The sequence below is a fragment of the Dunckerocampus dactyliophorus genome, chromosome 13, assembly GCF_027744805.1.
Source record: "Dunckerocampus dactyliophorus isolate RoL2022-P2 chromosome 13, RoL_Ddac_1.1, whole genome shotgun sequence".
NCBI classification, from domain to species: Eukaryota; Metazoa; Chordata; class Actinopteri; order Syngnathiformes; family Syngnathidae; genus Dunckerocampus; species Dunckerocampus dactyliophorus.
The window spans coordinates 20,448,332-20,474,943 of NC_072831.1; the positions used below are offsets into that span (position 1 = coordinate 20,448,332).

The 26,612-nt window shown below is 40.2% G+C and overlaps 3 protein-coding genes across 15 annotated transcripts in view; 2 read left to right on the top strand and 1 right to left on the bottom strand.

Annotated features, from left to right (window-relative positions):
• Positions 1-452: 452 nt before the first annotated feature.
• On the top strand, positions 453-20,874 carry ctage5 (CTAGE family, member 5). Of its 3 annotated transcripts, none has more exons than XM_054796186.1 (28): positions 453-669; positions 2,390-2,523; positions 4,052-4,138; positions 4,245-8,145; positions 8,270-8,449; positions 8,689-8,789; positions 10,461-10,592; positions 11,441-11,462; positions 11,574-11,662; positions 11,842-11,913; positions 12,008-12,118; positions 12,240-12,311; positions 13,581-13,685; positions 13,845-13,967; positions 14,082-14,252; positions 14,376-14,466; positions 15,036-15,103; positions 15,189-15,259; positions 15,332-15,433; positions 16,190-16,286; positions 16,557-16,624; positions 16,779-16,864; positions 17,237-17,350; positions 17,889-18,038; positions 18,738-18,875; positions 18,963-19,012; positions 19,095-19,245; positions 19,325-20,874. In XM_054796186.1, the coding sequence occupies exons 1-28, from the start codon at positions 549-551 to the stop codon at positions 19,546-19,548; spliced, it is 6,831 nt and encodes a 2,276-aa protein (XP_054652161.1). In that variant the 5' UTR covers positions 453-548; the 3' UTR covers positions 19,549-20,874. The 3 variants fall into 3 exon arrangements, with proteins under 3 accessions (XP_054652161.1, XP_054652159.1, XP_054652160.1); XM_054796184.1 differs by having other exon boundaries at positions 18,963-19,015; positions 19,325-20,872; XM_054796185.1 differs by having other exon boundaries at positions 18,741-18,875; positions 18,963-19,015; positions 19,325-20,871.
• A 26-nt stretch (positions 20,875-20,900) lies between these two features.
• Positions 20,901-25,542, bottom strand: brms1la (BRMS1 like transcriptional repressor a). Of its 2 annotated transcripts, none has more exons than XM_054796188.1 (9): positions 25,414-25,542; positions 24,786-24,937; positions 24,600-24,690; positions 24,402-24,529; positions 24,239-24,318; positions 23,702-23,798; positions 22,814-22,903; positions 22,678-22,742; positions 20,901-22,546 (listed from the first exon to the last, which is right to left on the bottom strand). In XM_054796188.1, the coding sequence occupies exons 2-9, from the start codon at positions 24,922-24,924 to the stop codon at positions 22,346-22,348; spliced, it is 891 nt and encodes a 296-aa protein (XP_054652163.1). In that variant the 5' UTR covers positions 24,925-24,937; positions 25,414-25,542; the 3' UTR covers positions 20,901-22,345. The 2 variants fall into 2 exon arrangements, with proteins under 2 accessions (XP_054652163.1, XP_054652164.1); XM_054796189.1 differs by having other exon boundaries at positions 20,901-22,550.
• A 268-nt stretch (positions 25,543-25,810) lies between these two features.
• Positions 25,811-26,612, top strand: part of ralgapa1 (Ral GTPase activating protein catalytic subunit alpha 1) — a 75,589-nt gene continuing 74,787 nt past the window's right edge. For 4 of the 10 annotated variants that reach the window (XM_054795421.1, XM_054795423.1, XM_054795424.1 and 1 more), the window contains exon 1: positions 25,813-26,313. In XM_054795421.1, the coding sequence (XP_054651396.1) occupies positions 26,208-26,313 (106 nt within the window). In that variant the 5' untranslated portion in view covers positions 25,813-26,207. Of the gene's footprint in view, positions 26,314-26,612 lie in introns of all 10 variants that reach the window. The other 6 variants (XM_054795419.1, XM_054795420.1, XM_054795426.1 and 3 more) reach the window with 4 other exon arrangements.

The following is a 26,612-nucleotide window of genomic DNA, read 5'->3' on the forward strand; positions in this document are numbered from 1 at the left end:
TATACATGTGCTTACTTAATGTTAGTATTAAGAACAAATAGATGCCTCGCCTTCGATGTGCTGATGAGATTTCTCTTTCCCAAGAGCGCCTGCCCTGTTTTTGAGAAGAATGTCAACGTCTCACACGTGATTGGCCGCATGGCGTGTCCATCAATACATAGTCCTGCCCCTGCCCTCAAGTGCTATCTGTGGAAAACGAAAAAAAGAGCCGACTCTCACTTGATGGGAATCGACTCTTCTGATTCAAAAACTTCAGAACATCATACAAAACACATGGAAGTTGAATTAGTAGTTTTCCCTATTGTGCAACCAGTAACAACTTGAAATGAAACACAAACATAGTCTGGTATGTAATTATTTCCTTTGCAGACAGGCCTGCTATATTAATGATTAGCCCATGCAGGGTTTATATCTTATCAGGGCTCTCTCGCTCACCATTGAGTCTTCAGCGGTGCTTCAGCTTCAATGTCCATATGCCAACTCAACTGGCTGGAATCATTAACAGTACCTGTTTGTTGTCTTGACATACTCCCGTGGAAACGTCAAGAATGCCTCTTTCGCATAATGACATGAAGTTCTGGAATATGTGCGTTGTTTTTGTGGTTTTGCCTCACGTAAATGCTGGATTACTGTCTGACTTCAAGATCTGTGGAGATTCAGAGTGTGAAAGTAAGTGATTGTAGGACATTTAACCCTATAATGCCATGAGAATCATACTTGAACACCTCTAAGTAGGGGTACCCAACCAACTGGCCTGGCCTGGTACCGGTCTGTCGGCAGGGCCGAACTGGCCCGTGAAAGACCTTCACAAGCAATAGAAAAAAATCAATACACATTTACTGTTTTTAAATATATATATATATATATATATATATATATTTGTAAATAACTGCATCAGATTGAATGTAAAATCCGTTTTTTAAACAAATGTGGCATATAATAATAATAATATCTAATTTATTTATATTACTCTGTCACCGCAAGGTCAAAGTTGGGAACCCAAATGATCACCACCGCCAGTAAGGAAGAGGTTAACGACATCGAGCTTTCTCAGTGGGACTGCAGAAAGAACTGCCCAGGCCTAACGGGGAGACGAGAAAGCAAATTTCAACCGATATTATGACAGTAGCTACTTCAAATATGGCTTCGTTGCTGCCGTGCTAATGCCCCACAACACTAATTGTGTGTCCATTGTGTGTGGGGGAGAAGTCACATACAACGGTTACATACAGGTTTAGTAGGGAGGGCCATTGCATGATAATGAACATTTACTACATAGTGCATTGAAATGGAAACACACTAGATTCTAGCTTGAGGCTCATTTAAACATGTACGCAGACAGTATTAAACCACAAAATATTAAAAGACAGGATTAAAACACACAAAATACAGTAGTACATCATTTAAAAACATATATAACGTTTGTTGTGCTGTCATATTGGATTCAAGTTAAAAGGAACTATTGAGAACTTTCCACAATGGCATTGAATACATTGTTATTCCTGTCCAGTTACTTACTACAACTGACACTGGGTTTTTGGCGGTGGAAGCTAAAAACTACTACTACTACTCATGTGCAGAAACAAGTTCAAGAAGTTCAAAAAACCATCCATCCATTTTCTAAACAACAAACAAAATTATTTGCAGGAAATGAGGTTTACAGTAAGCAGTTCCAATTTTGTTGATGGAACTAAAAGTTAAAACTGTAAATAAATGTAATTTTCCTACTATTTTTGTTTGTTTGTGAATGTTTTTTTTTACTTTTTTAAAATGTATTTGAACAGAACATTCATAATATCAAAAAGTCTCCATGTAGATAAATCCCAACAAAATTGCTGTACGAAAAAACATAAGAGTAATCCAGAAAAATAATAATAATAGGAAAAAAAACGTGTCCAAAAAGGAGCATGAAGAAGCGAAATCTTATCGTGTCCGGCCCTTTCACGCAGATGACCTTTTTCCTAAACCCAAACATATTAACAAAATGCACAATATATAATTACATCAATTAATAATGACATCCTCATGATTCCAAGAATATACCAAAGTCATCATTTCACCAATTGAAGAAAAATAAATAACATACACCCTCAAGACATTTTATGTTTCCTCGTCATTTTTATAGCTATCAGAAATAATAATTTTTAAGCAATCTGTTGCCAAAAATACCTGATGTCTCAAATATGACCTGAAAAAAAAACTCAGTGATGAAAATTGTTTTGCATATTTTCCTGAAGATAATTATTATGGGGTGGTTCAGGCTTTACAGGGTTAACTATGCTGATGAAAATGTTTCCAAACGGCCTTATCGGTGTTTACTATTTTAATCCTCTTTGTGTGCCTTGTTATTGTGTGTTCATACAGCGTGTGTATGTGTATGTGTGTGCAGGCCGAATGAGCATGGTGCGAGCTGTCAGGGATCACCATGGCAAGGACTGTCGTTTCTTGAACTTCCGACAAGGAGACACCATTTCTGTTCACCACAAACTGACTGGAAAGAGAAGCAATATTTGGGCTGGCAGCGTAAATCTGACCTTCCATCTTCTTTTGATGTTTTTTATCATCTGTATTTTTCACCGTGAGATAGGGAACAATATACCAAACCAAAACATTGTCACCATTTTAAGTAGCTATTATAAGACATATGAGATAGATATTGGGAACATATGAGATTTGAATAGGAGAGAATTAAACATGGTTAAATGTTGTGCCTGGCAGAGCTTACATTCATTTATTCATATAGTCATGGTCACAATTCACAGTATGTTTGGTAATTCATCGATCAGATTATAAACCACATAAAACATTTTTGAACAATTTTGAAGTAATTTTGGAGCCCTTCACTTCCTGTGACCCAGCAATGCATTTTTGTCGTCTGTAATGAAATGAAAAAGAAGGTCTGTTTTCCTAAAATGACTATCATATCGACCAGCATAGTTTATTATCGCAACATGAGTAGGTTAATAAAGATCTAAATTGGGTCTTCGATCAAAAGTTTTAGGGGGTTTTGGTAACATATAGTATTTTTTTTTAAATACTGTTGACATGAGGACATACTACTACCACTTTTTCATATAAAATGACAATAACAATGCATGCGTGTGTGTGTGTGTAACCAAGACCAAAAACAGCTTCTTGCAGCATCATTAATATGACTGAAAAGGCTGGCATGGAATTTACAAAATGCCAAGATTTTCAGTGCTTTTTTTATGTTCAATGTTTACATAGCTGGGCAAAAAATAAAAAAACAGAGACAGGTATCTTGAATATATAAACCAAACTGCTTTAAATTTCCAATTATTTCTGTTTGCTTTACATAAAAACATTGAAATAAAGATTCATTTGGTACTATACTGTATACTGCTGTCCACTGCAACACACAAAAAAATAACAGCAAGTAGAAACCATGGCTTCAAGAGGTTTACTAGCCGACAAATGTTGGTATCTTCAAAGACGGTAAAGGGCTGGTCATCCAGCGCCGTCATTTCCGTGACAAAATCACAGATGTAGCCCTCGGGGCGTCTCTGGCAAACTTATTTGCACTTTTCCAACACCGCAGTGATAGGAACAAGCCCTGGGTGCCGTCGCAATGCTGCGTTTCAGGCGGCTAATAAGGTTTGATGTGTTGAAGCTCGATGTTTCTTTTCCCCTCGTCGCAGAATGTTTGCAGAGCGTTTGGAGCACACGGGAAAATGTATTCCGCGGAAACAGGGGGAAGTCCCACACCATTGACGCCATGTTTGTTTACAAGTGAGCTCCAGGGAAGTTGCGACAGGCCGTTTGCAGCGCGTCACAGAAAACGAGCGCTTTATTTTCTCGCGTTAACCCACCTACAGCACAGTACGGGTAATCTCGCCTCACTCAAGCGGCTTTTGTATCGGTTATCGGAGCTATTTTTGAATGTTATCAGACTTGTATGATGTCATAATTCCTCATATCGGCGATCCCAGTTAAAACTGTGTTAAGAGTGTGCTTCAGCATTTCTGTCAATCTAATTAACATGGTCCTTTGGCTTCATGTTGCTTGAACTAAACCTCTATTTGAATTTCAGATTCACAAACAGTTTGGCTATTTTCCAAAAGAAGCTGTGAAAGAGGAACAGACATTTGCAAGTCAGGAGATAATAGTTGAAACACAGGTATACACTTTTTTGTTGTGTTCATAACACAGTCAAAACTTCAGAAGTTACAAGTAAACAATTTGCTCCCTCAAGGTATCTAAATGCATATCCTCTTGTCATTAAGGAATCAGATTTTCTTTGTATGGATGAGTTTGGCTATCCCATTGACTCCAGTCATTTGGACCCTAACGGAGATGACACTGATCTGAAGACCCCACTCAAGGAAGCTGAAACAAGTCAAACAAGACGTTACACTGATGAAACCAAAGCTGAAAGTCCTACATTATCTGGAGATGTTTCCGCAGCACCTGACACCCCATCAGAAGAAGTGGATGAAAACAAAAAGGAAGGTGAAGGTGCTGCCAAGACCTACCAGGAATCTCCTGAAACCCCTACGGCATTGAAGGAACAAGGTGGGTCTCCTGCCTCTTCCTGGTTCAGTTCTTCAGTGGCAGGATGGTTAGAGCTAGGAAAAGAGGAGGAACCTGACAATTTGGCTGAGAGAGAGCAGAAAAATATGAAACAACAGATGCAGGCGGAAGATTCAGTGACAAGGTGGCTGGGCGCTGGAAAAGAAGAAAAACCAGAGTCTACCAAATACAACATAAACAGTGGACAGCAGGAAAGACAAATTGTTGATTCTTTCACTTCAAAAATGACCGGGTGGCTTGGCTTTGGAGGGGTTAAAACCGCAGACTCTTCCACAGAAAAAGAGTACAATGACAAAACAGAAATGGAAGTCGAGGACTTCAGGAGCAGAAAACTCTATTTGGACCTAAACACACAAAAATTACAAGAGGAGGCTGTTAAAGAGATGGGGGCATTGGATTGGCTGGGGAGTGGACTCTCAAGAACACTGGGGTTTGGCCTGAACAACCAGGACACTGGAGACAAGATACAAGTCGGTACAGCAGACAAGGAGGAGGAAGAGAAACAGCCAGCATCTGGTTTTTGGTTTGATTTAGGGATCGGCAACATTTTAGCCTTCAAGAAAGATAACACTGAATCGGGCACAGAGCCTGATGACAATGTGCAAGTAAATGCTGGTGCGGACATGAGAGAAACATTTGCTGAAAGCAAGACTAGTGCAGTAGATGGCACATCTGAGATTGATCAAAAGGATCACCCTCCCCATAACAGGTTGGAGAACATCTCCTTTTCTTTTAATGATAAGGAAGAAGGCAATCATTTAGATATAAGCGACAATGATCAGGATGTTGTTCCCCATGATGATGTAACCCAGAATGACTCAACGTTCACTGAATCTGTGAGTGAGATTGAGGATTCCAAAAGGGAAGAGGTGGAATTTACAAATGAGGTTGGTCCAGTGAAGGCTGGGTGTGAGTCTTCCCTAGAATCTGAGGGGAATGAGGAACAGGAAGAGAAATGTGAGGAGATAGAAGCGCAGAGGGATTCAGAAGACAACCAAGAAGAGAGGGAGGGTTTGGCAGAAAAGAATCGGGATAATGGACAGGAAGATCGGGATAACTTGGATATAACCGGTGATAACGCAGACACTGAGCCATATCATCATGAGTTCATCCAGAAAGAAGAAAATAGTTCTCCAAAATTCAGTTCAAACTACTCCAAAAATACAATATATGAAAAACCACCAGAAGAGGAAAGGGGGGACACACCCATTCAAGATGCCAAAGACATGGCGCTAGCATCTGCTTCTCAGGTAGAAGACTTTTTTAAAGAAAGTGGCTTTGAATCTTCACCGTGGACCGAAGTGGAAGAATCTAAGGCAGATGGGAAACCCAAGGAATTCAGTGAAGAAGACAGGGAGGATGCGAAGCGGGAGATCGAAGAGCAGGAGCACTCTGAGTTGAAAGAAAAGCAGGAGAAGATGGAGGAGTTAGTCGAGAGCGGGGAGTTACAAGAGTACGATCTTAAAGACAAGGAAATTCAGGGCGACTTAGAAGTATTACATGGAAAGAAGACAGAAGAAAAGGAGGCGTTAGAAGAGTTGGAAAAGAGGGATAAGCTGGAGGATGTGCAGTCAGAAGACATGAAGCAGGAAGAAGTAAAGGACTTAGCACAGACGGTCGAGAAGTTTGAAGCTGAAGAAGAAGCAGATGAATTAACAGAGAAGTTAAAGGATGAGAAGCAGCGAGAGTTTGGGGATGTAGAGAAGCGGGAGCAGGTGAAAAATTTAAAAGAGACGAAGAATGAAGAAGGTGGCGAGTTAGTAGAGGATATGGAAGAGGCACCCAAGTTGTTAGAGATGAAGGAGAGATGGGAAGAGTTTAAAGAGACAGACATGCAGGAGGATAAAAGGGACATCAAAGACAAGAAGCTTGAAGAAGTGAAGGAGTTAGTAAAGAAAAAGGAGGAGTTAATGGAGAAGTTGGAAGAGTTAACGGATGACAAGCAGGAAGAGCGGGAAAAGTTGAAAGAAAATAAGCATCACGAAGACGGCGAGTTAGAGGAGTTAGAAGTCAAGAAGCCGGAAGCGCTGAAACCAGACAAGAAGCAGAAAGAAGCAGAAGAGGTATTCGAGGGGAAGGAGTTGGCGTACATGAAGTGGGAAGAGTCAAAAGAGAGAGACGTGGATGAGTTGGAGCACAAGAAGCGGAAAGAAATGAAGACGTTTGTGGAGAAGAAGCAGGAAGAGGTTGGTCAGTTAGTAGAGACGTTAGAAGATGACAATAAGGAGTTAGAAAAGAGGAAGTTGGAAGCATTAAAAGACAAACAGGAAGAGGTGGAAAGGTCTGCTGAGAAGAAGCAGGAAGAGGTGGGTGAGTTTGAACATGAGAAGCAGGACGATTTCAGCAGAAGTGATAGGCAGGATGAAGGTGAAGCGTTAGAAAACAAGATAGAAGAAGAGGTGGAAGAAGTGGAAGAGCAGCCAACACAGGAAGAATTAGTGCAGGTAACGGCTGAGGGAAAACAAGCGTTGGGAGAGGAAGTTAACGTGAAGCCAAATCCTGCTGAAGACGAGCGCAAGGCTCATGATGTGGTGGATAGAAGAAATGCTAACAAGGAAATGGAAAGTCTTGCATGTACAGATGAGCTTTGTACTCAGCCAGATCAAGATGGAAACATCAGAGAGGGAAACGGACACAACACTGAGGATAGATCGGAGGCGAATCCCTCGGTGGAGGACAGGCAGCATGATGAAAATGGAGACCTTGTTGAAGTTCTCACTGACCTTATTGGTTTAGATGTTGGTCAGGAAGCCAAAACTAAACTCACAGAAAATGATGTGGTATATTTAAACCAGAAAGGCGACAGGGGTCCTCAAAAGAGTCCGGATCACCTGTATTCAGTTGAGATTAATGCAAAAACAGACATGTGCAATGACATGGATGCAAAATGTGACAGTGAAACCAGCACCAATGGAAAGATAACACATCCAATGCCCTCCAATGTCAAGTTTGAAGAAAATGGTGAAGTGACAACTGGACGTGAAGGAGTATTTGGTCTTTTAAAAAAGGCTGTCATCTCATTTGGCCAAAGGCCAATCACTCAAATAAAGGAATCAACAGAATCTTTCATTTTAGGGTTTGATGGAAAAACAAGTCAGATTCCCAAACCACAACCCCTTGAGACTCCTGAACAACAAGTGGACTCCACAGCAAACATTGATAAAGACTTTCAAAGAGAGCCAGTGCATCCACCATCTCCATTGCCAACACCCAAGTCTCATCCCACTTCTCCACCTTTCAATCAAGCGAAACACCTCCCCAACCACTACCAGAACGTACAAGTGCATATGAGCATCAAGGAGACAATTATATTGACTGAGTTATTGGGAAAGAACAAAATGCAATTTTTGGATTACATTCTTGGCAGCGGAGAGGTTTTAACTGAAGATGTTGATAGTGATGAATCCATACTGTCGGATATAGAGACACTTCTGCATTACCACAGGGAAACACTGTTTGCCCCGAGCATGAGGCTGTCTGATGTACCTGAGGAGAATAAGGAAAAGATGGGAACCATCACTGCAATTCAGAAAGTAGAAATACTGCTGGAAAAAATGAGAGACACTTTCAACACCAGAAAATCAGACCATGAAGGTATACAGCATTATCCTCAGTGATCATAGCAGCCATTAGAAGTGCTACTTTCGTCACATTCAATTCCTCAACTTCAGTGTGGTTTAAACTTTCATTGATTTAACGCTCGCCTTCCCTCATACAGCTCAGCCAAGCAGTGTTGGCGAAACTACGGAGGCGGGATCAAGTCAGACAATGGGGTTGATAGTAAGGGAAGGGAAGGATGGAGGCACAGGGAAAAAGAAGGATGGTGAGAGAGTGTCCCTGCCGGGTACTGTTAATAAGGAGTCACACACTCGAACCGAACCACCACAGTCACCTGAAGGTATGGTGGAACACCTTTCCTACATACATTGATTGTACTGTACAGTATATACTGTAGACTTGGCTGGATAAAATTGTAAGTTGGTCAAAAATAGGCCATCTATTTGTCACAAGTTTCAAAGTTTGGTTTGGATTCCAATACTGTTATGTTATGTTAATATGAACAATATTCATCATAGTATTAATTGCTCTGTTGCACATAATGTTGTGCTAAAGAGAGATTCTCAACTGTCTTTTTAGGGTTAATGGTGCAGATTCAGGACTTTATTCAATGGTTTCAGGAACAGCCATCCTCTCAGGTTCATGCGGTGAACGACTTCCTCAAATGGATTAACGTGCAGGTACCAGTTATCAGTGGCTTTATTTCAATCAACTAAGCAATTTAAAAATCAACTAAGCAATTTATTGCAAACAAGCATTAAAGTGAAATAGGCTGTCCATCAATTTGTCTCACTCCCATTTCTTCTTCTTGTATTTTGAAGCTCTGTAATGTAAATTCTTGGAATTTTTCAACTGGTCCTAAAATTTTGATCAGGAGAGTATATAATAGCAACAATAAAACTATATTAACAACACAACACAAAAACACACACGGTTATTGTGAAATAAACATTGAAGAGTACGAACCCCCCATCATGCTAGTATCGACCTGTTTCCTATACCACGCCTGATATCGCTACACCGACATTTGAATCGATCCGATCCGATCCAGTGCGCTAACACGCTTTTTTTATAGTAAAGATACGTTTTAAGAATACGTGAAGTAGTGAAACATATAAATCGGGGTTACACTTTATATAACTGTATAAATAAATAAATATAAGTAAATGTATTTTGTGTGGTGACACCTGTTCCATATAGTGTCACTTTGAAAGCGTTCGGATCTGCCAGTGTGGCATTTCACAATTGGTGACGTTGCGGATCAACCATTAAAAAATGTAGGGTAGACCAACGTCTTTGTCGTCCTCAGACGTGTTTACAAGTTATATATGTGTGTGAAATGAATTTTACTTTGTAACAGTAGAATTTATAAAATTATAATTTATGAGTTATAGCAGTGTGAAATAGTTCTACTTGTGACAGCGGCAAAAAATTGTCGACAAATTCCCCCCCGCATGACATACAGGTTGGTGCAGTCCACTGTAGAGGACGATGGTTGTGTTGTCGCTTCACAGCTTACCCGGCTACTTCTAATGACAGCCTTAACCGTTAATATTTTCAAGATATAAACCAAATGAGCGAAATCAGACATGGAGCAACGGTCATCAAGTGAAAATTTAGACAGCGTGGTGGACTATGAGTCGACGGCAGAGACCTACTACAGTGTCACGGTGGAGAAAATCAAGGATGTAGGTTATGTGGCAGGTTTTGTTAGCATTTCCTGCTAGCTTCACTGCTGACATCTGAGAGCTGTCATCTAATCTAGCTCTGTATTCTTTTACTATGTGTGGAGTATTATTATTTATCTGATTTGTGCACTTCAGTGTCGTTGCATATCAGTGCTCTAAACCAGCTGTCAAAAACTATAGTGTGGTTTGTTGCCGTTTGTGTGTATAAATGTCACAGACGTAGATGGTTAATAGTTAGCTTTCGGCAGATAAACGTTGTAATTGAGAGTTATCGCGATCTTATGTTAGATCTTTTTGAACATTTCCCATTTAAACAAGCGGTGTGGGATAGGTTTGTGATTAATTTAGGTCATTGAAGACTTATGATTCAGTGTCACAGTTTATAATTAAGTGTTCAGTGAAACAACTACCGGTTAAACGAGTGGTAGTAAGTAAAACTTTCAGCATATTAAAAGTGGCGTTTGTGTAGTGTAGTCTATTAAAATATTATGTAAATCCAGATAAAGAAATAAGTACAGATATTAAGCACAAAAATAAATAAAATAAAAAAAATAAATAAAAATCGCATAAGTAGTTAATCCAATGACACTGTACTACAGTATGCAAATTGAAAAAAAAACATGTATTTCAGAACCCATGTTTAAAAATATTACTGTTCTCCAGGTTGTATCATCACTGCCTGATGACATCAGACCTGGGCCTGACCTATATGGGGTCCCATGGGAGCCAGTTATGATCTCCAGTCTGGTGGGGCTGATGACACTGTTATTGTTCAGCTGCAGATGTTACTGCTCTGTGAGTATACAGCACAAGCACACACAAATGGTGCGGTATCACACCATTGGTCATGATCATGTTACTGTTTATGTGGGGGTTGACATACACTGACACAAAGACATGCATATGCGCTGTCTAGCGAAATCATGGACTGGAAGGTGGTTGCTCCTTGCCAGTCCCATTATAATATGTGAGCGAGGGCAAACGGGTAAAATAAGGTAAGGTAGCACTAAATCTATTTCTGGTGGTCGAAATTCCCGCCAGAAATAAATGTATGTATGGGAAACACCGAATCCACTGTGTTGCGGAAAGTTTGTTTTCAAATAGTCAACGGCAGTCATCACTGCATGAGAGACACTTTTATACTTTTGCAGCCGTTGCTTTGTAGTTTAAAGAAGTAGCAAAAATATTGTAGACATGACGGGAACTGTCTTTTTATTTTTATTTTGAGGAGTACCATAACCATAAGAGCCAAAGCAGATGTCATTTATGCACACTTTAAACATTGCAAACCACATGTAAGAGCTGTAGAAAACTATGCTATCCATTTGACCAGCCTGGCTTCTACTCGTAACAGTTAGCATCAAGCATCTCGCATTCTCTTCCTTTGTTGAAGAACTCGCACAGCTAAATGAGCTAAAATGACCAAAATCGCCCACTAGCGCTTCTGAGGCACACAGCGTTTGGCTGATGATAAAGTTAGAGCTGACAGAACAAACTATTCCGACTGATGTGTGCATGTAAACCTACCGACTGCAGTGTTCGTGTTGGGTACACACACCTTAGATTCCCCTGTTGCAGTGACAGCAGACAATCTTTGGAATTTCAGATTTGGTCTTGTAATCACATTTTCCCTCTTTCTACAGGTCAAAAGCAGAATGTATCGACGTAAGTTGCCACATTCTCTCAATTATGTTGTTCATTAATGCTGTCCACTATGCCCTATTTCCGTATTTAAAAAAATGTAAGTATATATTTTTGACATACCCAAATATTCAGGTAAAGAGCGGTGGATGGCTGAGCAGGTTGCACAACTGCTTGACGAGAAATGTAAAGTCCTCGAGACTCTCAGTAAATGTCAACAAGAGGTATGTATGTTTATTGCTGAGTTGAGCTGGGTGAGTTTTTACAATAGAGTATATGAATATATTTTCTGAAAAGATTAAATGTACACCATATGTTCACCCCAAGTTGCGTGCCAGTGTTGAGGGCCCATTCAACGCTGCTTACAGCTTTAATTATTATCGGAACTATGTTTTATTTTTAGTACGATAAGCTGGAGAACTCACTTCGGGAAAGTGGTGTGTTGGCCCAAACCCATAAGACAAGAGACCTTGAGGTAAGGCACATCTTATGAGATATGTAACAGGTCAAATAAAATGCGCCTTTGTGCAGGTTAATATTCTCTTTTTCCTGTTTTTGGGCTCATCCAGGTCAAAGCCCGACAGTTAAACCATGCTCAAATTGATCTTGAAGAACATCTGGAACAACTAAAGGATCAGTTGCATCAGCAGAGAGATCACAATCTAGAGCAGGAAAAAAAGGTGGGAACAGACATGTCCAGTACATGTTCACCGCCGAACCGCTGTAGTCTACACAGCAATCACATCACACAGAATGTGTGTGTTTTTTTGTAAAGTGAATTATATTTTAATGTCCTTCTAGATAGCGCTCCTTGAGGAGAGCATGAAAACAATGGAGGAAGAAACCAAGGAGCTCCAATCACAGGAAGAACAGGTACACCCCCCATTGTACAGTCGTCCCTTGTTTATCGCAGTTAATTGGTCTCAGACCCAACCGCGATAAGTGAATTTCTGCGACTTAGGTTTTAATATTAGTAAACGGAATATTTTTGTAGTTGAAGCATAGAAAACCTGTTTGTGACTTTCTAAATACAGTTTTTACCATTATTAGAGCCCTGCCCTGTTGACATGAAATAACACCTCTATAGTCACCTTTACACACCCATTATTCTTTATTTGCATCCACATTGCACAACACTAATGCGCAGGCACCTGGATCACTGCAGGGGCGTAAGAGACGGCCGCCGCTCATAGCATATAGGAAGCTACTGAGCTAACTAATTAGCCTCAAATGTATTTATTCTAAACTTAGTGCTTCAAACGGACCAAGGAAGAAGGACAAAGTAAAGAAGCCAAAAATGTACCACTTCCACATTGAATGGGAGAACTTTTTTCAATTGATCATGTCGGACATGCCATGGCTGACTCCATGCAGTGTTAAGGTAATGTCACCTAGTTCTTATCAGTGTAACATCACTGAGACAGAGTGACCAGAATACTTCATATGACTTGTTTTTCAAAATGTAATTGTAGGCCATGGTCAACCACGAAACAGCGTTCATTTATTAATTCATTTTTGATAAACCGCGATTAGAGCAAGTGAGCGATGTTCGAACCTTGATGTAGCGAGGGACGACTGTATAACACATTTAGATAATTCTTGTCAGAGCTCTAACAGTTCTGAATGATCTTAATCTTTCAGGGGTGATATTTATGCATCAAGGATTTTGATTATCATCGATAATGGACACAAAATAGCTGGTCTTAAAGGGAAAGTTTTTCATGATCTTCCAACATTTTCATCTGTATAAAAAGAAGAACCCAGCTGTTTAATGATGTTTGATTAAAATTTCATTTACTCGTTGCCAAGGCCTTAGCAGTACTTATTATGCTGTATTAAACAAAACAACAAACTGGAAAGTTGGACATTTCTCTCCTCCAGCTAGGAAATGTGCACTGGTGCAGACTTGCAGCAAGCTCTTTGTCAAGTTGCAGTAATCTGGCATCAGACAAAATAAAAAAATACTATATTCATGTGTACTTATGCATTGTACTAGATATTGCCATGGAAGACCTTGTAAACTCTAAATAGGATACTTCCTGTTTCCCACTTCTTTGAACACAGCATAAGTGGTCACTTAGTATGCATGTTTTCCACCAGTAATATATCCCTCTGTGTTTCATGCCATTTGTTGTTCCCTAGGCTCAAACAACCCTTAAAGTGTACGCTATGAACAGTGACAGGCTGCAAAGGAACCTGGAAACAGCCGGAGAAGAAAACACGCTGCTACAAGAGAGCAACACTCAGGTAAGTCAATATACTTCATAGTTTTATGGTAGACATGGCTTAGGGGATATTATTCAGAATCATTATATATAGTAAAATGTAGTGCTTCTTCCAGCTGTCACAACCCTATGTTGCTGATCTCTCCTTCCCATCTCTACCGTCTCTCTGTTCCCTCTGCAGTTAAGGCAGCAGGTGGAAGGATGGGCAGAACGAGTCAGTGAGCTGGAGCAGGAGATGAGGAGGTGTGAGATGGCCCACAGCGGAATGCTACAGGATGTGGCCAACAAGGATGAACGTATAATGGTGAGATTGCTTGGATGTTTGTTCAGACATAGGTCTTGACCAATATAAATATAAATATTGATCATTTCTATTTAAACACTTGAGGAGCTGAACCAAACAAATGTTTGTTTTCAGTCCCTCACTGATCGGCTGCTGGGAATGAAAGCTTGGGATGCCGAACTAGAAGGAGACGGAGGCGACACATCCAATGGGGCTCCAGGGAGAGAAGAAGAGAATGGAAAATCAGACATACCCACTTCACAAATACATCTGCAGAAAGTTCAAAAACTTATTTATGCTGCTAAGGTAAAGAAACAAACTTTACTAAATGATATTTATAATCAAGAGGGACATGGCAGCTTTTGAGAGCACTAATTAAGAATAACCATTTGTATACGACCCTAATGTGGCATTTGGATTTCTGTGTAGCTAAATGCTGACCTCAAATCACTAGATGAAGACAAGGACAGAGTGTTTGCCAAGCTGAATGATGAAGTAAAAGCTAAAGAAGACTTAGAAGGTAAGTTTAGAATACAAACTAACATATACAGTTGCGGTAATACGTTTACACGCGCTCGTCTTATCATATTAATATTACCGTAATGCTGTCTGGCCTTGTCAAGTGAAGACATTCTGGAACCTTGGGCACCACCTATTGTAAGATTAGGTGACTATGTATAATTTTGACCTTGTGTAAATTAGAGATAATCAAAAATTCTAACTTGTGCATCCAATTCTTGTTTTTGAAAATCGCTAAAGACAAATGTTGTAAAATAATTCCATGTTGGAAAAAGAAATGTAAAATAAATCATTAAGGGCCCAAAATGAATATGACAGCAAGTGTATATAATAACAGTAAAAACGATATGCACCTTTTTAAGAAATGTGCGAGATAATACATGGAGGGGGCAGCTTCAGGGACTTTTGCAACTTTAAGGATAGATGTATGTCTTCCATTGTTAAATGTGAAGGTTAATGCACTTTTTGCAGAACTGGACTCCCCTTTAAAAGCCATCAATGTTATGATGCATAACAGCACAGATCGATATTTGGGACAGTAATGATTCTGTGTTTATGTATTTTTTCTAGTGAGCATTACGGAGTTGGAGACTGAGCAGTTATCAATGCAAGCAGACACGGAACGCAACTCAGACGAGGTAGCTCACCTCAACCCCCGTTGGTGCCATGGTCCACGTTCCACGTTCATTTGCCTCACATTAATACCGTTTTTCATGAGCTTAGGTCCAGCGACTACAACAGAAACTCCAGATTATGACTGAAATGTACCAAGAGAATGAGCTCAAACTGCACAGGTACTAACAAAACAACACAATTAAAAAAATGAATTATGAATATGCTTTTAATAGGCCGCAATGTTTGTGCAGGCTGCTGACAGTGGAGGAAAAGGAGCGTCTGCAGAAAGAGGAAAAATTAAACAAAGCAGACAAATCCATTGCTTTGGCAATGGAAGAACTCAACAACTACAAGTAGGCGCTGCAACAATGAATTGATGAATCAATGATTCATTGATTTTTGGTATTCAGTTAATTGCTTTTTGTAAAATGTAAATATCGTCTGTTTCAAGCCTCAGATGTGAATATTTTTATGTACTTAGTCATCTATGAAACAGAGTGATTATATTTGTGTTTTAGGCAAAGCACGATATTCACACACATCAGCGTTGATTTTGGAAAACAGTGATCGATATTTTTGCGTCTTTTCTGACATGTTGCGGACCAAGCCACTAACTGTGTTTGGTTCATATTGATTTGGTCCGTTTAGGACCTCACTGATGACAGTAATCCCTCGTTTATTGTGGTTAATTGGTTCCAGACCCGACAGTGATAAGTGATTTTTTGCTAAGTAGGATTCCTTATTTACAAATACAATATTTTCATGGTTAAGGAGGTATTCTGCGAAGCGAGTTTAGTGGGTTAGCGAGCTGTGTTCAGCGAAGGTAGCTCTTTTAAAGCAGCTGTATTGCCATGGTAACTTAGGCTAAGCACAGAACCTGGCTACGTCCAGGCTTTCATCTTAAAATCAGCAAAGAAAGTGCTACTGTTTCACTGTTTAACTAATTAGGAGATTGCGTCATTTATTTAAAACCTAAAAAACCTTGATGGAGTGAAGCCGAGTGGCAAGAGACGACTGTAATCAAAACAACAAGCTTCAGATTAATCTACAAAGAAAGTAATGGTTAGTTGCAGCCTTAATATACAGTATCTATGCCTGTGTTACTTCAGGCTTCGTGCAGAGGAGATGGAGGAAGAGCTGGAGAAGACCAAGCAGTCATATCAGACCCAGATATCAGCCCATGAGAAAAAGGCCCACAATAACTGGGTTTGTACTGGATAAGAAAAAAAAACATGTACTTTGTTTGGTCAAAAATGCGTTTTTTGCTTTGGCCACAGATGGAAGTTGAAAGATGTTCCCATATCTTTCTTATGCACCACACCATGTACCCACCTGTCAAAATATTCTGCAATGATAATCATAATGATGTGATTTAATGTAACCCCAAATCATGCATGATGTTTTAACAGCAAGCTGATATACAGTACATGTACATACAATAAGCCATGAATATCTCTGATGGAGATTTTTCTCCAGCTGGCAGCCCGGGCAGCGGATAGAGAGCTAGCAGACATCAAGAGAGAGAACGCCCTCTTTCGGCAGAAGTAAGCAGAGAATTTCAATGAACAAAAAAATGTTCATATTTTTGTCATTCTCACAACGCATTAGATTTTTTTTTTAATACTATTTCCATCACATTGTTGGAGAATGTCTGTTAACATGATTGACTTATTTAACGTTAGCTGTGTTTGGTTACAGGATAACAGACACACAGTTTAAGCTGGATGCCCTTGAAAAAGACCCATTTGCCTTGGACAGCCTGGCCAGGCCTTTACCTTTCCGAGGTCAACACACACACCCACAAACATACACGCCTGCACAAAATAGTTCACAATATTTGTAAGTGCATCTCAATAATCTCAATTAGAATATTGTGCAAATTGTTTTTGATTTCAGGAGTTCACTTAAGACAAAGAGACCTCAGCAAGTTTTGCAATTCAGTTTTTGATTCGAGTGTGAACCAGTAGTTGACAATATCACATTTTTTTATGGCTATAATCATCAAAATGATTAGAAATTAATAAATATTCTTGAAGTATTTTATTATGTATGGACATTAGTGAATCTATAGAATGTAATGCATGGAACTGCAGAAATAAGTCAGGATTCAAAAATATTCTTGTTGTTTAACTTTGCCAACTGTTCTACTTCTCCAGCTGAAAGATTGCCTTATGGTCCTTCTCCTCTTGGTCGACCTGCGTCTGAAAGCCGAGCTTTACTTTCTTCCCCCACGCTGCTGGAAGGGCCCCTGGCCAGATTGTCACCAAGAGGTACAGTATATGTCCCCTAATGTACATTTTTTGTGGGTTTACTTCAAACCAAGCAAGACAGTCAACCACAAAAGCAGCCATTATGAAATATGTATTATGTGCTGCTATATCATCACAAAAAGTAACTGCTTTTCTGTTAAACGGTTGTATTTGCAGAACAATGACGCGTGCTGTTGCATGAGCAGTTGCTATGGCTGCTGAGCTTTTTGAGCATGATGTGATTGGCAGCATGTTATAAAGTATCTGGAATGAACATACTATTTTTAGGCCACAGATAACACTTTCCTCAACTTTTCCCCGACTCTTTTAAAATGTGTTATTTTGTATTCACTGTCTGATATTTTCCATCCGGCTATTTTTCCTGATACTCTTTACACGCGACTTGATTTCAGGAGTCGACTTAAGACAAAGAGACCAGTTAAAGCCTCAGGAAGTTTTTTTATTAGCTGTAAATTATAATAATCAAAATTAATAAAAATGGAGAAATATTCTTTCTCAACCGGTGCACCATATTCTGCTGTACTTGTTTCTCTGTCAGTGTCTCGCGCTCCAGGAGAGCCCCCTAGTGGCCAAGGGGAGCTGGAACGGAGTGGAGGTCCGCACTCAGACAGTGGTTCCATTTCTCCTTCATGGGAAAGAGACCACAGGGGACCCCCACCCGGACCACCTGGGCCAATTCTACCTCAAGGTGTGCATCTATGTAGTGAAGAAGACTAGAATGTCTTGTAGCCTCTATCCTGCTAAGTTCCAGGGTCTCGAGGGCTTTACATTCCTGTCAGGATGTAACTCATTTTGTTTATGAAGGCGATTAGAAAAGAGATGCTATGTTTGATCAGTTATAGCTTGTGGTTTGCAAGAATGTCTGCATGTCAGCAATTTTACATAGCAGCCATATTGACTAAAGTAGTGGTAGTTGCAAAAGCCTGTAAATAACATACACCAAAAATGTATTCTGTCGGTTTTGACATAAAATGTATGCTGTATGCAACAGGGTTTTTTTTGTCATTGGCAGTCAGAAGTCTCACTCTACTGCATCTTATGGACTGACGTTTTGCACCACAAATGAGTGTAACCAGTTTTGGTTGGCACATGCCCCAACCCGAGATAACAAATGTTTGGATCTTGCACCGCCACCCCCACAAATTAGAGCTGTCCTATTTAGTCTTTGAGCATGAGCTGATGAGGGGCGAAACATCTTCTAAGACAACGTGAACAGTCCAGCTATGCACACATTTCAGGCAAAGCTGCGGCCTTCTGAGGGCAACCATAACTGTATTGTGGCCCACAGTAAAAACAAGTTTGGCGCCCCTGGTCGATAGCAAATCCTCAATGACTTCACTAGACTTCTTCACGCTATCATTTTGATTGCGCTTTGTGTTTCCTGAAGCAGGAGGTCCAATGTACAGGAGGCCTGGTCCACCCCCAGGAGTAATGGGTCTGCCACCTCCAGGTCCTCCTTTTCCGCATTCAAGGGGACTTCCTACATCTGGGCCCCTAGGATCCCTCCACCCTGCAGACATGACAGGTGGACATATTACTTATTTGTTTTACCGTATTATGGTATCATCCTTCGTGGATTTATGTGTTGTTGTTCATGTCCTTGTTATTCCAGATGGCACATACAAAGAAAACAGTCTAGGACTTGAAATGGATCACGGAGAGGTGGTGAGTGTGTGTGTGTGTGTGTTTGTGGACACCTACCAATTTGTATGTGAAGTTTAACAAAATACTTTTTTAATATCAGCCTTTTTCAAGTGATCGAAGGACTCCCCCTGAAACAGATCCAAGAATGGGGGTGGCACCACCTCCTGGACCTCCAATGGGTCCATTCTCTCGAAGAGCCCCCTACGGACCTCCTGATTTTTACCCTCCCAGAGGACCACCCAGGATGCCGAGTGAGCACACATATTCTCTTTGGAATAATTGCAAACATTATGAGTGTGAGGCTAACTCTCCATCTTTTGGGATATCCAGTGTGGGCTCCTCCACCAGGGATGATGTTTCCTCCTCGTTTCCCTCACGGTAGACTTCCTCCTCCTCCTCACCTGCTGTCTTACGGTCCCCCGATGCGGCCTCCTCCACCAGATGGCTTTCCACCTCCCTCCATGGGTCCTCCTCCATCGCAGCAGAACCTCCCTTCGCCGCCACACAGCCAATCGCCAGATGAGCACACATCCTCTTCACAAGGTGCCATTTGAACTCGATCATACAAAGTGGCTTCATCATAATTTAATGATATCTGAAGAGTCGATAATGAATGTCAGTGGATAGGAACCCAGCTATTATCATCATCCTTGTTTTTTGTTTTCTGTCTGCCTCACTTTTGCAAGTATCTGCCAGCTACATTCACTCTAAGATGCAGTTGGACTCGCCATTACCTGGTCTAATTTAACTGATGTGCCTACAGAAGGTTCTGCCAAAAGTGTCTGATGTTAAGTCATTAGAGCATGTTCATTTTTGTTTGATGACTCACTTTGAATGATATCTAAGGATGCTTGCGGTAGATGATGTAGTGACACATTTTGGTCATCAGTGATTCATTCTTCCACTTTTGATGGAAGAATAAGCCGCTCTGGGGGTGTTTTTTTTAAGCTGAATAAACTGCTACATGTCCTGAGTGATGTTTGTATTGGAGTGGCATACAATTGACGTAAAGACAAGTACAAAGCATTAAAAAAACAAAATCAAAATGTTCAGGCCGAATGCAATTGTTGCATGGATTTTATTACCCACTCACCAGGTTTTATGGTCTCATTATGCCAGACTCAATGAGTTCAGGGGACTTTGCAGAGAGCCTTTTCATTACACGCCTGATCAAAATGCTAAGACCAGCTGAATTCACATTTTGCACTGTTGGATCTAAAGGAGGTAGCGCTTCAACATGCAAAAAGAACGAGAGTTCATCAGCTGATCAAAAGTTTAAGCCCATAGTTTAACACCCCCCCTCCCCACCCACTCCAACACACGCCACGACCCCAAAAATCGAAAGATCTGACAGTGTAATTTTTAAACAGCTCTTAAAACTTTGATCAGGAGTGTACATTTACTTTCAAAACTGGTTTGTGTACTTATAAAGGCCCTCAGTTCTTTGTGAATTTTGTAAAAAAAAAAAAAAAAAAAAAAGATGAATAAAAAATGAAACCGTATTGGGCTCTTCATGGATCCTCAGTTTGGAATACTGGATGTTATTCTACACTTTTGGCTTAGCTTCATTCCAATCTTAAGCAACAATGGAGGATATCCAATACAAGATCATCAAATGTTTATGTTCATTGTTACTATGTCTAATTCAAAGATGATTCATTTTAAAGTCAGATTTTGCTAGAAGTAACTAAATGGCTGTATTTGTTGCATATGCTAATTTAACCGGTGGTATCGTACACATAAACGTCAGTCCAGCACTGAATACATGTGAACATTTGTCATAAAGGTAGTGAAGTTAGTGTAGTGTTATTGGGAGATACAAGGACCGCCGATTATTTTACGGCAGGATAAAAGAAAGATGCTCCTGACCAATGCGAGTGTGGTCACTCATTCCATCACACAAAAGTAAAAAACAAAACATTTTAATAGCAAAACATCCCATCAAGAACATTTTGCTTGACACATAACATCACATAAAACTGTTGAAAAACAAACTAACAGCATAAAAAACTCATTAATTTATAAAATCAATGCAATGAAATGATTTGTTAAACCATTATATTTACCTGTTTGGTGTCCTCACTGCAGGCTTTAAAGAAAACCATTTGTTTTGGAATATTTCCTAAGTACATTTGGGATAATGGAGAGAGCGGAGGTAGATACGTACAACATGAAATACTTTACATTTTAAAGGACTATCAAATTTCAGGAATGAGTTAGGAAATCACCAGGAGTGATTTCAGTTACTGTGCTATAAAAACACAACAGGAGGAAAATAGAGACTTAAAACTTGAAGGTATCATAAACACAGTCGATGGTCAAAGAATTAAATAATTTTCCACATGATGCATTTATGCATTGTGTGTTTTTTTTGTTTTGTTTTGACGCAATTAAAACCAAGAACTGTTCCACTGGATGCTTGTTACAAAAACGCCAGAAAGCAACAGCTGTACAACTGTACAAAAGACGTCGTAGCGTCACCAATCCACATCCATTCCCTACCTGCATGGCATTAGAACAGGGGTGTCCAAACGTTTTCCACCAAGGGCTGCATACTGAAAAATAAAAGGATGGGGGGGGGGGGGGCACTTTTAACCACCCCATGTGGATATGCTGAGATGTTTTTTATATTAAAAAATAAATCAATAAAAAAAGCCAGCATCTCAGCTTTGTGTTATCGGCGACAAAGCGTATTATTAGTATGAATGAACTTTTTCTCCTTACGTTACACTTTTTTGCTCGTTTATTTTTTCCTGTTTTAATTTTTCATACATATTTAAATAATATAATAAATATTCTCATACATCTTTTTCCTCTTAATATTATGACTTTATTTTTTATCTTTCTTAATGTTTTGTTTTTAATCACATAAAATTCCTGCACTTTTTCTTGTTTACTTGTATTTTTAGAATGTGTCGAGGGGCAATAAAAACAAAAAACAGCCACAGGCCGCACTTTGGACACCCCTGCACTAGAAGCTGCTGTGAGGAAAAATATTCAGTAAGACTCATTGTTGGGCAACATGCTCAGGGAAATTGTAAAATATTCCATTTCACTTATAGTCAGTAAAAAAAAAATAAAAATTAATAATAATAACATGGGGAAAAAAACAACAACAAAAAGCTGCTGAGCTGATCTGAGCATAGTGAGTCACAGTGAGCATACCGTTGAAATCCTAATGGAAAATACCTATTGAACATTTCAATAGGCTTACGCTACACATGATCACATTTAGGAATAATATGCTCATTGGAAATCCTCATTGGAAATTTTTGGCGCTAATAGAATCTAACTTGTTTGTCCTTTAAAGCGACTCCGGTCTGCAAGTTGTGTGTTCCAGCTTACCGGCAGTCACATGGTTTTCACGTGTGCACTAGCTGATGTTTTGTGTGTGTGTGTGTGTGTGTGTGTGTGCGCGAGAGAGTACGTAAGGGCGAGTGATGCATGTGGTGGTGTCTCAACAGTTGAGAATGGGTCGGTTTCTCTCTGCTCTGAATGGGAAGCTGGTGCTGTCAGACTCCACCTTCCCTCTGTGGGGACCCAGGGTGGCAACTGCCTGGAGACACACAGACACACACACACACACACACACACACACACACACACATAGTTGCACAAATACGTAGTTGTTCAAATAAAGCTTAAAGACACTTTATTCTGTTAATACCAAGACTTGCACCCACCTTTCTGATAGCTGTCCAGTCCTCCAGGATATCCAAGTCAGGAAGCATGTAGACTATATAAGGGCGTATGCAGGGTTAAGGACAGTGGTGGTCATGAAAGTCAACATCAATGTCCATAACAACAGTTGAAGGATATCAGACACCATTGAAGGTCGTCTCCTCTTCTTATCAGGACTTAAAGCATCTCTTCTCTTCTTCCTCCCCGACAGCTCGTCATTCCACAGCTCTGATGGACACAGAAAATGTTGAGTGTTGGCGTAATCTGTTCCAGAGTCAACCTGCTGCTATCATAAATCCTTTATGCTGAAGCTGTAACGTCCTTAACTTGTGCAGAAAGAAGTAAGCGACTGCTAATGTCAAGATGCAAAAACTATCAAAAGGTCTTGCAAGAACTACAAATAAGGTTTGACTCCACTGAATATGGATCTATTTATGCATGGATGCACTCTGCCTCAGCGATGCTCCATATTGGCTTTCTTACCGATATCCAATATTGTCCAACGCTTCATCACCGATACTGATATCAACTGATATCGACACAGGCAGCAGTCGTTCCCTCAAACTAATGTAGTGAAATGAACACATTATTCTTTTTAAACACTGTAATACTGCAAAATACAATACAAGTTATAGAAAAAGTGCCAAAATGCTGCATGTGACTCTGTGATTCTTCCTGAGGTGTGATTTAGACTTGAAATATTGAAGGAAGATGCCTTACTCCCCCCCCACATCAGACTTTAGTTTGGTTTTCATGCCATTTCCTATTTTGTCCTCTTATTTTGGTTTTCTGTTTCCTGTCTGGCGTGAAAGCGCGTGCAGCTCTTCCTGTTTCTCATTTGCAATCGGTGCTCTTATATTAGGTGGCGCTGCATTACATGCAAAGAGCAACACGTAATGTAATATTTACAAGAAGGCGAAGGCGAAGGTGAAATTTGAGCTTGTTGCTCTGTGAGGATGCCGATATCATTATCGGCAGAAAAACTGCTGCCGATACGATATTTGACATCACTACTGTGCATGTTACCTGACGTTATATCGATGCTGTGTCGGTCTTCCTCCAGTCTTCTGATCTTCTCCTCCAGTTCACTTTGTACGGTGTCAAACAGCAGCAGCTTTTCACTCTGCACACAAAAACGACTCAGAACAAAAATGCATTCAAACGTGCTGCCTATTCACCAGCCAGTAATTTAGCATTCATGAGGTTATGTTTTCTTTGGTAGAGACCGCGCGCTACCTCTTGCCATGCCATATATTCTTATCGAGATATTGGTGACAATCAGATGACACCATGAAAAATGTGGTACGTGCGAGGCCAGTAGCAAACTGTTCAAATTGAATTCGATCCAGATTCTACACTATCCAAAAGTAACATGTTCAGATGCTTCTTCCTAAGTGCAGCTTGTTGTGCTTGTGGGAGATGAAATTGCACCTCCTCGTAGATAATATCAATAATATAACAGAGTGTATGTGTTCACTCACTTAGAGAGTTTTTATTTAAATTGAAGAGCTCACGAGAAATGGAAAGCTCGTTAAAAGCGTGTGTACGTCTTCCTGTCCTAACCTCCCAGTGCTGGCACGCTGCCTGGATCTCACACTCGTACTTATTCTTCACAGACTCCAAACACAGCTCCTTGTAGATGCCTGACAAAAACAGAAGGTGGGCCAAGTGAACAGGAATACAGAGACGGTGTGTTTTGAGGCTTTCGGACGAGTGTTGAAATTACCTGCCACCTTGGTGCGGACCTGCATGTTCTCCAACAACACGGCCAGAGGATCCAAATATTCTGCTGCACGGCCGGCCTCTACCTCTGCCAGCTTGCTGTTGACCTGAGTGAGACGTTCCCGATACAGCCTAAACAAACAAACGTTTATTTTTTCAATAGTATGTTCCAGTAGATCGGCCTCAAACATGGTTTGCTTACTGGTCTTTAAGATCGGTGAACTGTTTCTCCAGAGTTGACATTTCATCCAAGCACTCCATCCTTCTCCGCTCACAATCCTCTTCATCCATTTCTGGAAGTAACAAATACACACTTGTCACCAGCTACTTTTAATAACCGTGACAGCAAGGCTACGTTATTTTCCCCAGGTGCTCCGGATGTTCTCACCCGAGCTGTCTCCATCCTCTGAGACAGAGGAGGTGTCGGATTCTTCCTCGTCTGAGCTAGATCCTTCCTGCTCCTGCTCCTCCACCTCCATCTCCTCTGCTGTGTTATCCTTCTTCTCGCGATCACGATGCACCGGCATGGCGGCGAATTCTCTGTCAAGAGTTGAATAAAATACAATGTTAGCCTGTTTCACAGATATATTCAGTTCGAGAAGCAGACGTATTCGATTAATAATTCCCATGTCATAGTTTAACTGATTTGAACTAATATGCTATAATAAACACTATTGCTACATATTGATCTTGGCTTTTTGTTTGCTTACATTATGCATCAATTTGCCAACTTACTTCAAACTCAGATGTGCAATTTTAGTGTACTTCATAAAAATTCTTAAACGCTACATACATATATATTTTTAAAAAGCCATATGACTTTTGTTGTTGTAATTTCACAAGTGTAAAAGCCTCTTCCTGCAAGATTTAGCTCTTGATCCAATAAAGAGGAAACGCTAAACACGGCAACGTCACGACAATATTATTTAGCACTTTAGCACGTTAGCTAGATAGCAAAATAACGACTTGTCACAACAATATTTTGATGTATATCTTAATACCAAATTAGGACTCACATAAGTATAAACTGATGGATGTTTGTTTCAGCAAAACCAAATTTCTCAGAATGATACCAAAAACTTATTTTCCCTACTCTACAATGCCGCTCTAGAGCAAAGAAATGCTAAAAACAAATCTCTCTTGGGTTGGGGGGGGGGGCTTCAATTGTGTCGGGAAACGTAGTTTTGAATGTCAATCCCACCTTACTAAAGCCGCTAGAAACCGGTATCCATAGACTACGTTACCCAGAATGCAACCCTGACACGGCGCGCTCTTAAGGCGTTGTAGTTTAGTGCCTGTGAGAAATTATAATTTTTTGCTTCCGACATAAATTGAAAATTAGTGACATTAGTGTATAGTACACATATATCTCTTTAATAAAATTGTACTTTGAACTGTTTTGCTGATAAATGTATATGGTATCCATGTTTTGTTTCCCCTCCCCTCTCCGCCATGATGTTTTGTAAGTGAGCAGTGGTGAGCACTGAGCAGTGAGGCTAGCTTGGAAGCTACTTCAGCCCTCAGGTTGCGGACTGTTGCTGGACGGAGATGCAATGGATGGATGCTATACTCGCCGTGATTTACTAACGATGAGGCGTAGTGTAAATAAACGTCCAATTGGACTCATTTGTATTTTACTTTCCATAATCGTGAATGGCTGCTAACTCGTAACACAGTGTGTGGCAGCAGAAACGACGTTTTGGTTATTGTTGGACGATAAACGCTAGCCGAAGCTGTCTAAATTGCTACCTTTTAGAGCTAGCACTTTCTTGCTGGCTAACATTTATTTCCCAAGTCCCCAGCCTCAGGAATGTTTTCCAAAAAGCCTCATGGAGACGTTAGAAAATCAACACAGAAAGTGTTGGACCCAAAGAAGGACGTGTTGACCAGGCTTAAACATCTGAGAATAGTCATAGGTAAGTTAAAATTCCTTGTTGAGATGCTAGCGTTCGTTACTGCGTGACAGACTTGTCATTGTAAACAAACTACCATGAATAAAAAAAGCACAAGCTCTTCAATCAAACGCTTCTGGTCAGATATTGTTGCATCCAGTCATCGAATTAATTGACGTGTTTATATCATTGTGCCATGCATTCGACCCTCTTAATGTAATATCCGTCTTCTGTCAAGGTTTTTCAATACGTTTTGGAATAACTTTCAACCCATTGTTAAACTGTTTTTATGTAGACTGCACAGTAGTCGTTTTCCAGTTAAG

Coding starts and splice junctions, on each gene's coding strand:
- ctage5 (XM_054796184.1), top strand. CDS start 549: ATGCCTCTTTCGCATAATGACATGAAGTTCTGGAATATGTGCGTTGTT. Junction 8,146..8,269: donor CAGAAAATCAGACCATGAAG/GTATACAGCATT, acceptor TCCCTCATACAG/CTCAGCCAAGCAGTGTTGGC. Junction 10,593..11,440: donor GCTGCAGATGTTACTGCTCT/GTGAGTATACAG, acceptor CTCTTTCTACAG/GTCAAAAGCAGAATGTATCG.
- brms1la (XM_054796188.1), bottom strand. CDS start 24,924: ATGCCGGTGCATCGTGATCGCGAGAAGAAGGATAACACAGCAGAGGAG. Junction 23,799..24,238: donor CAGCGTGCCAGCACTGGGAG/GTTAGGACAGGA, acceptor TTTTGTGTGCAG/AGTGAAAAGCTGCTGCTGTT. Junction 22,547..22,677: donor ACTGGACAGCTATCAGAAAG/GTGGGTGCAAGT, acceptor GTCTCCAGGCAG/TTGCCACCCTGGGTCCCCAC.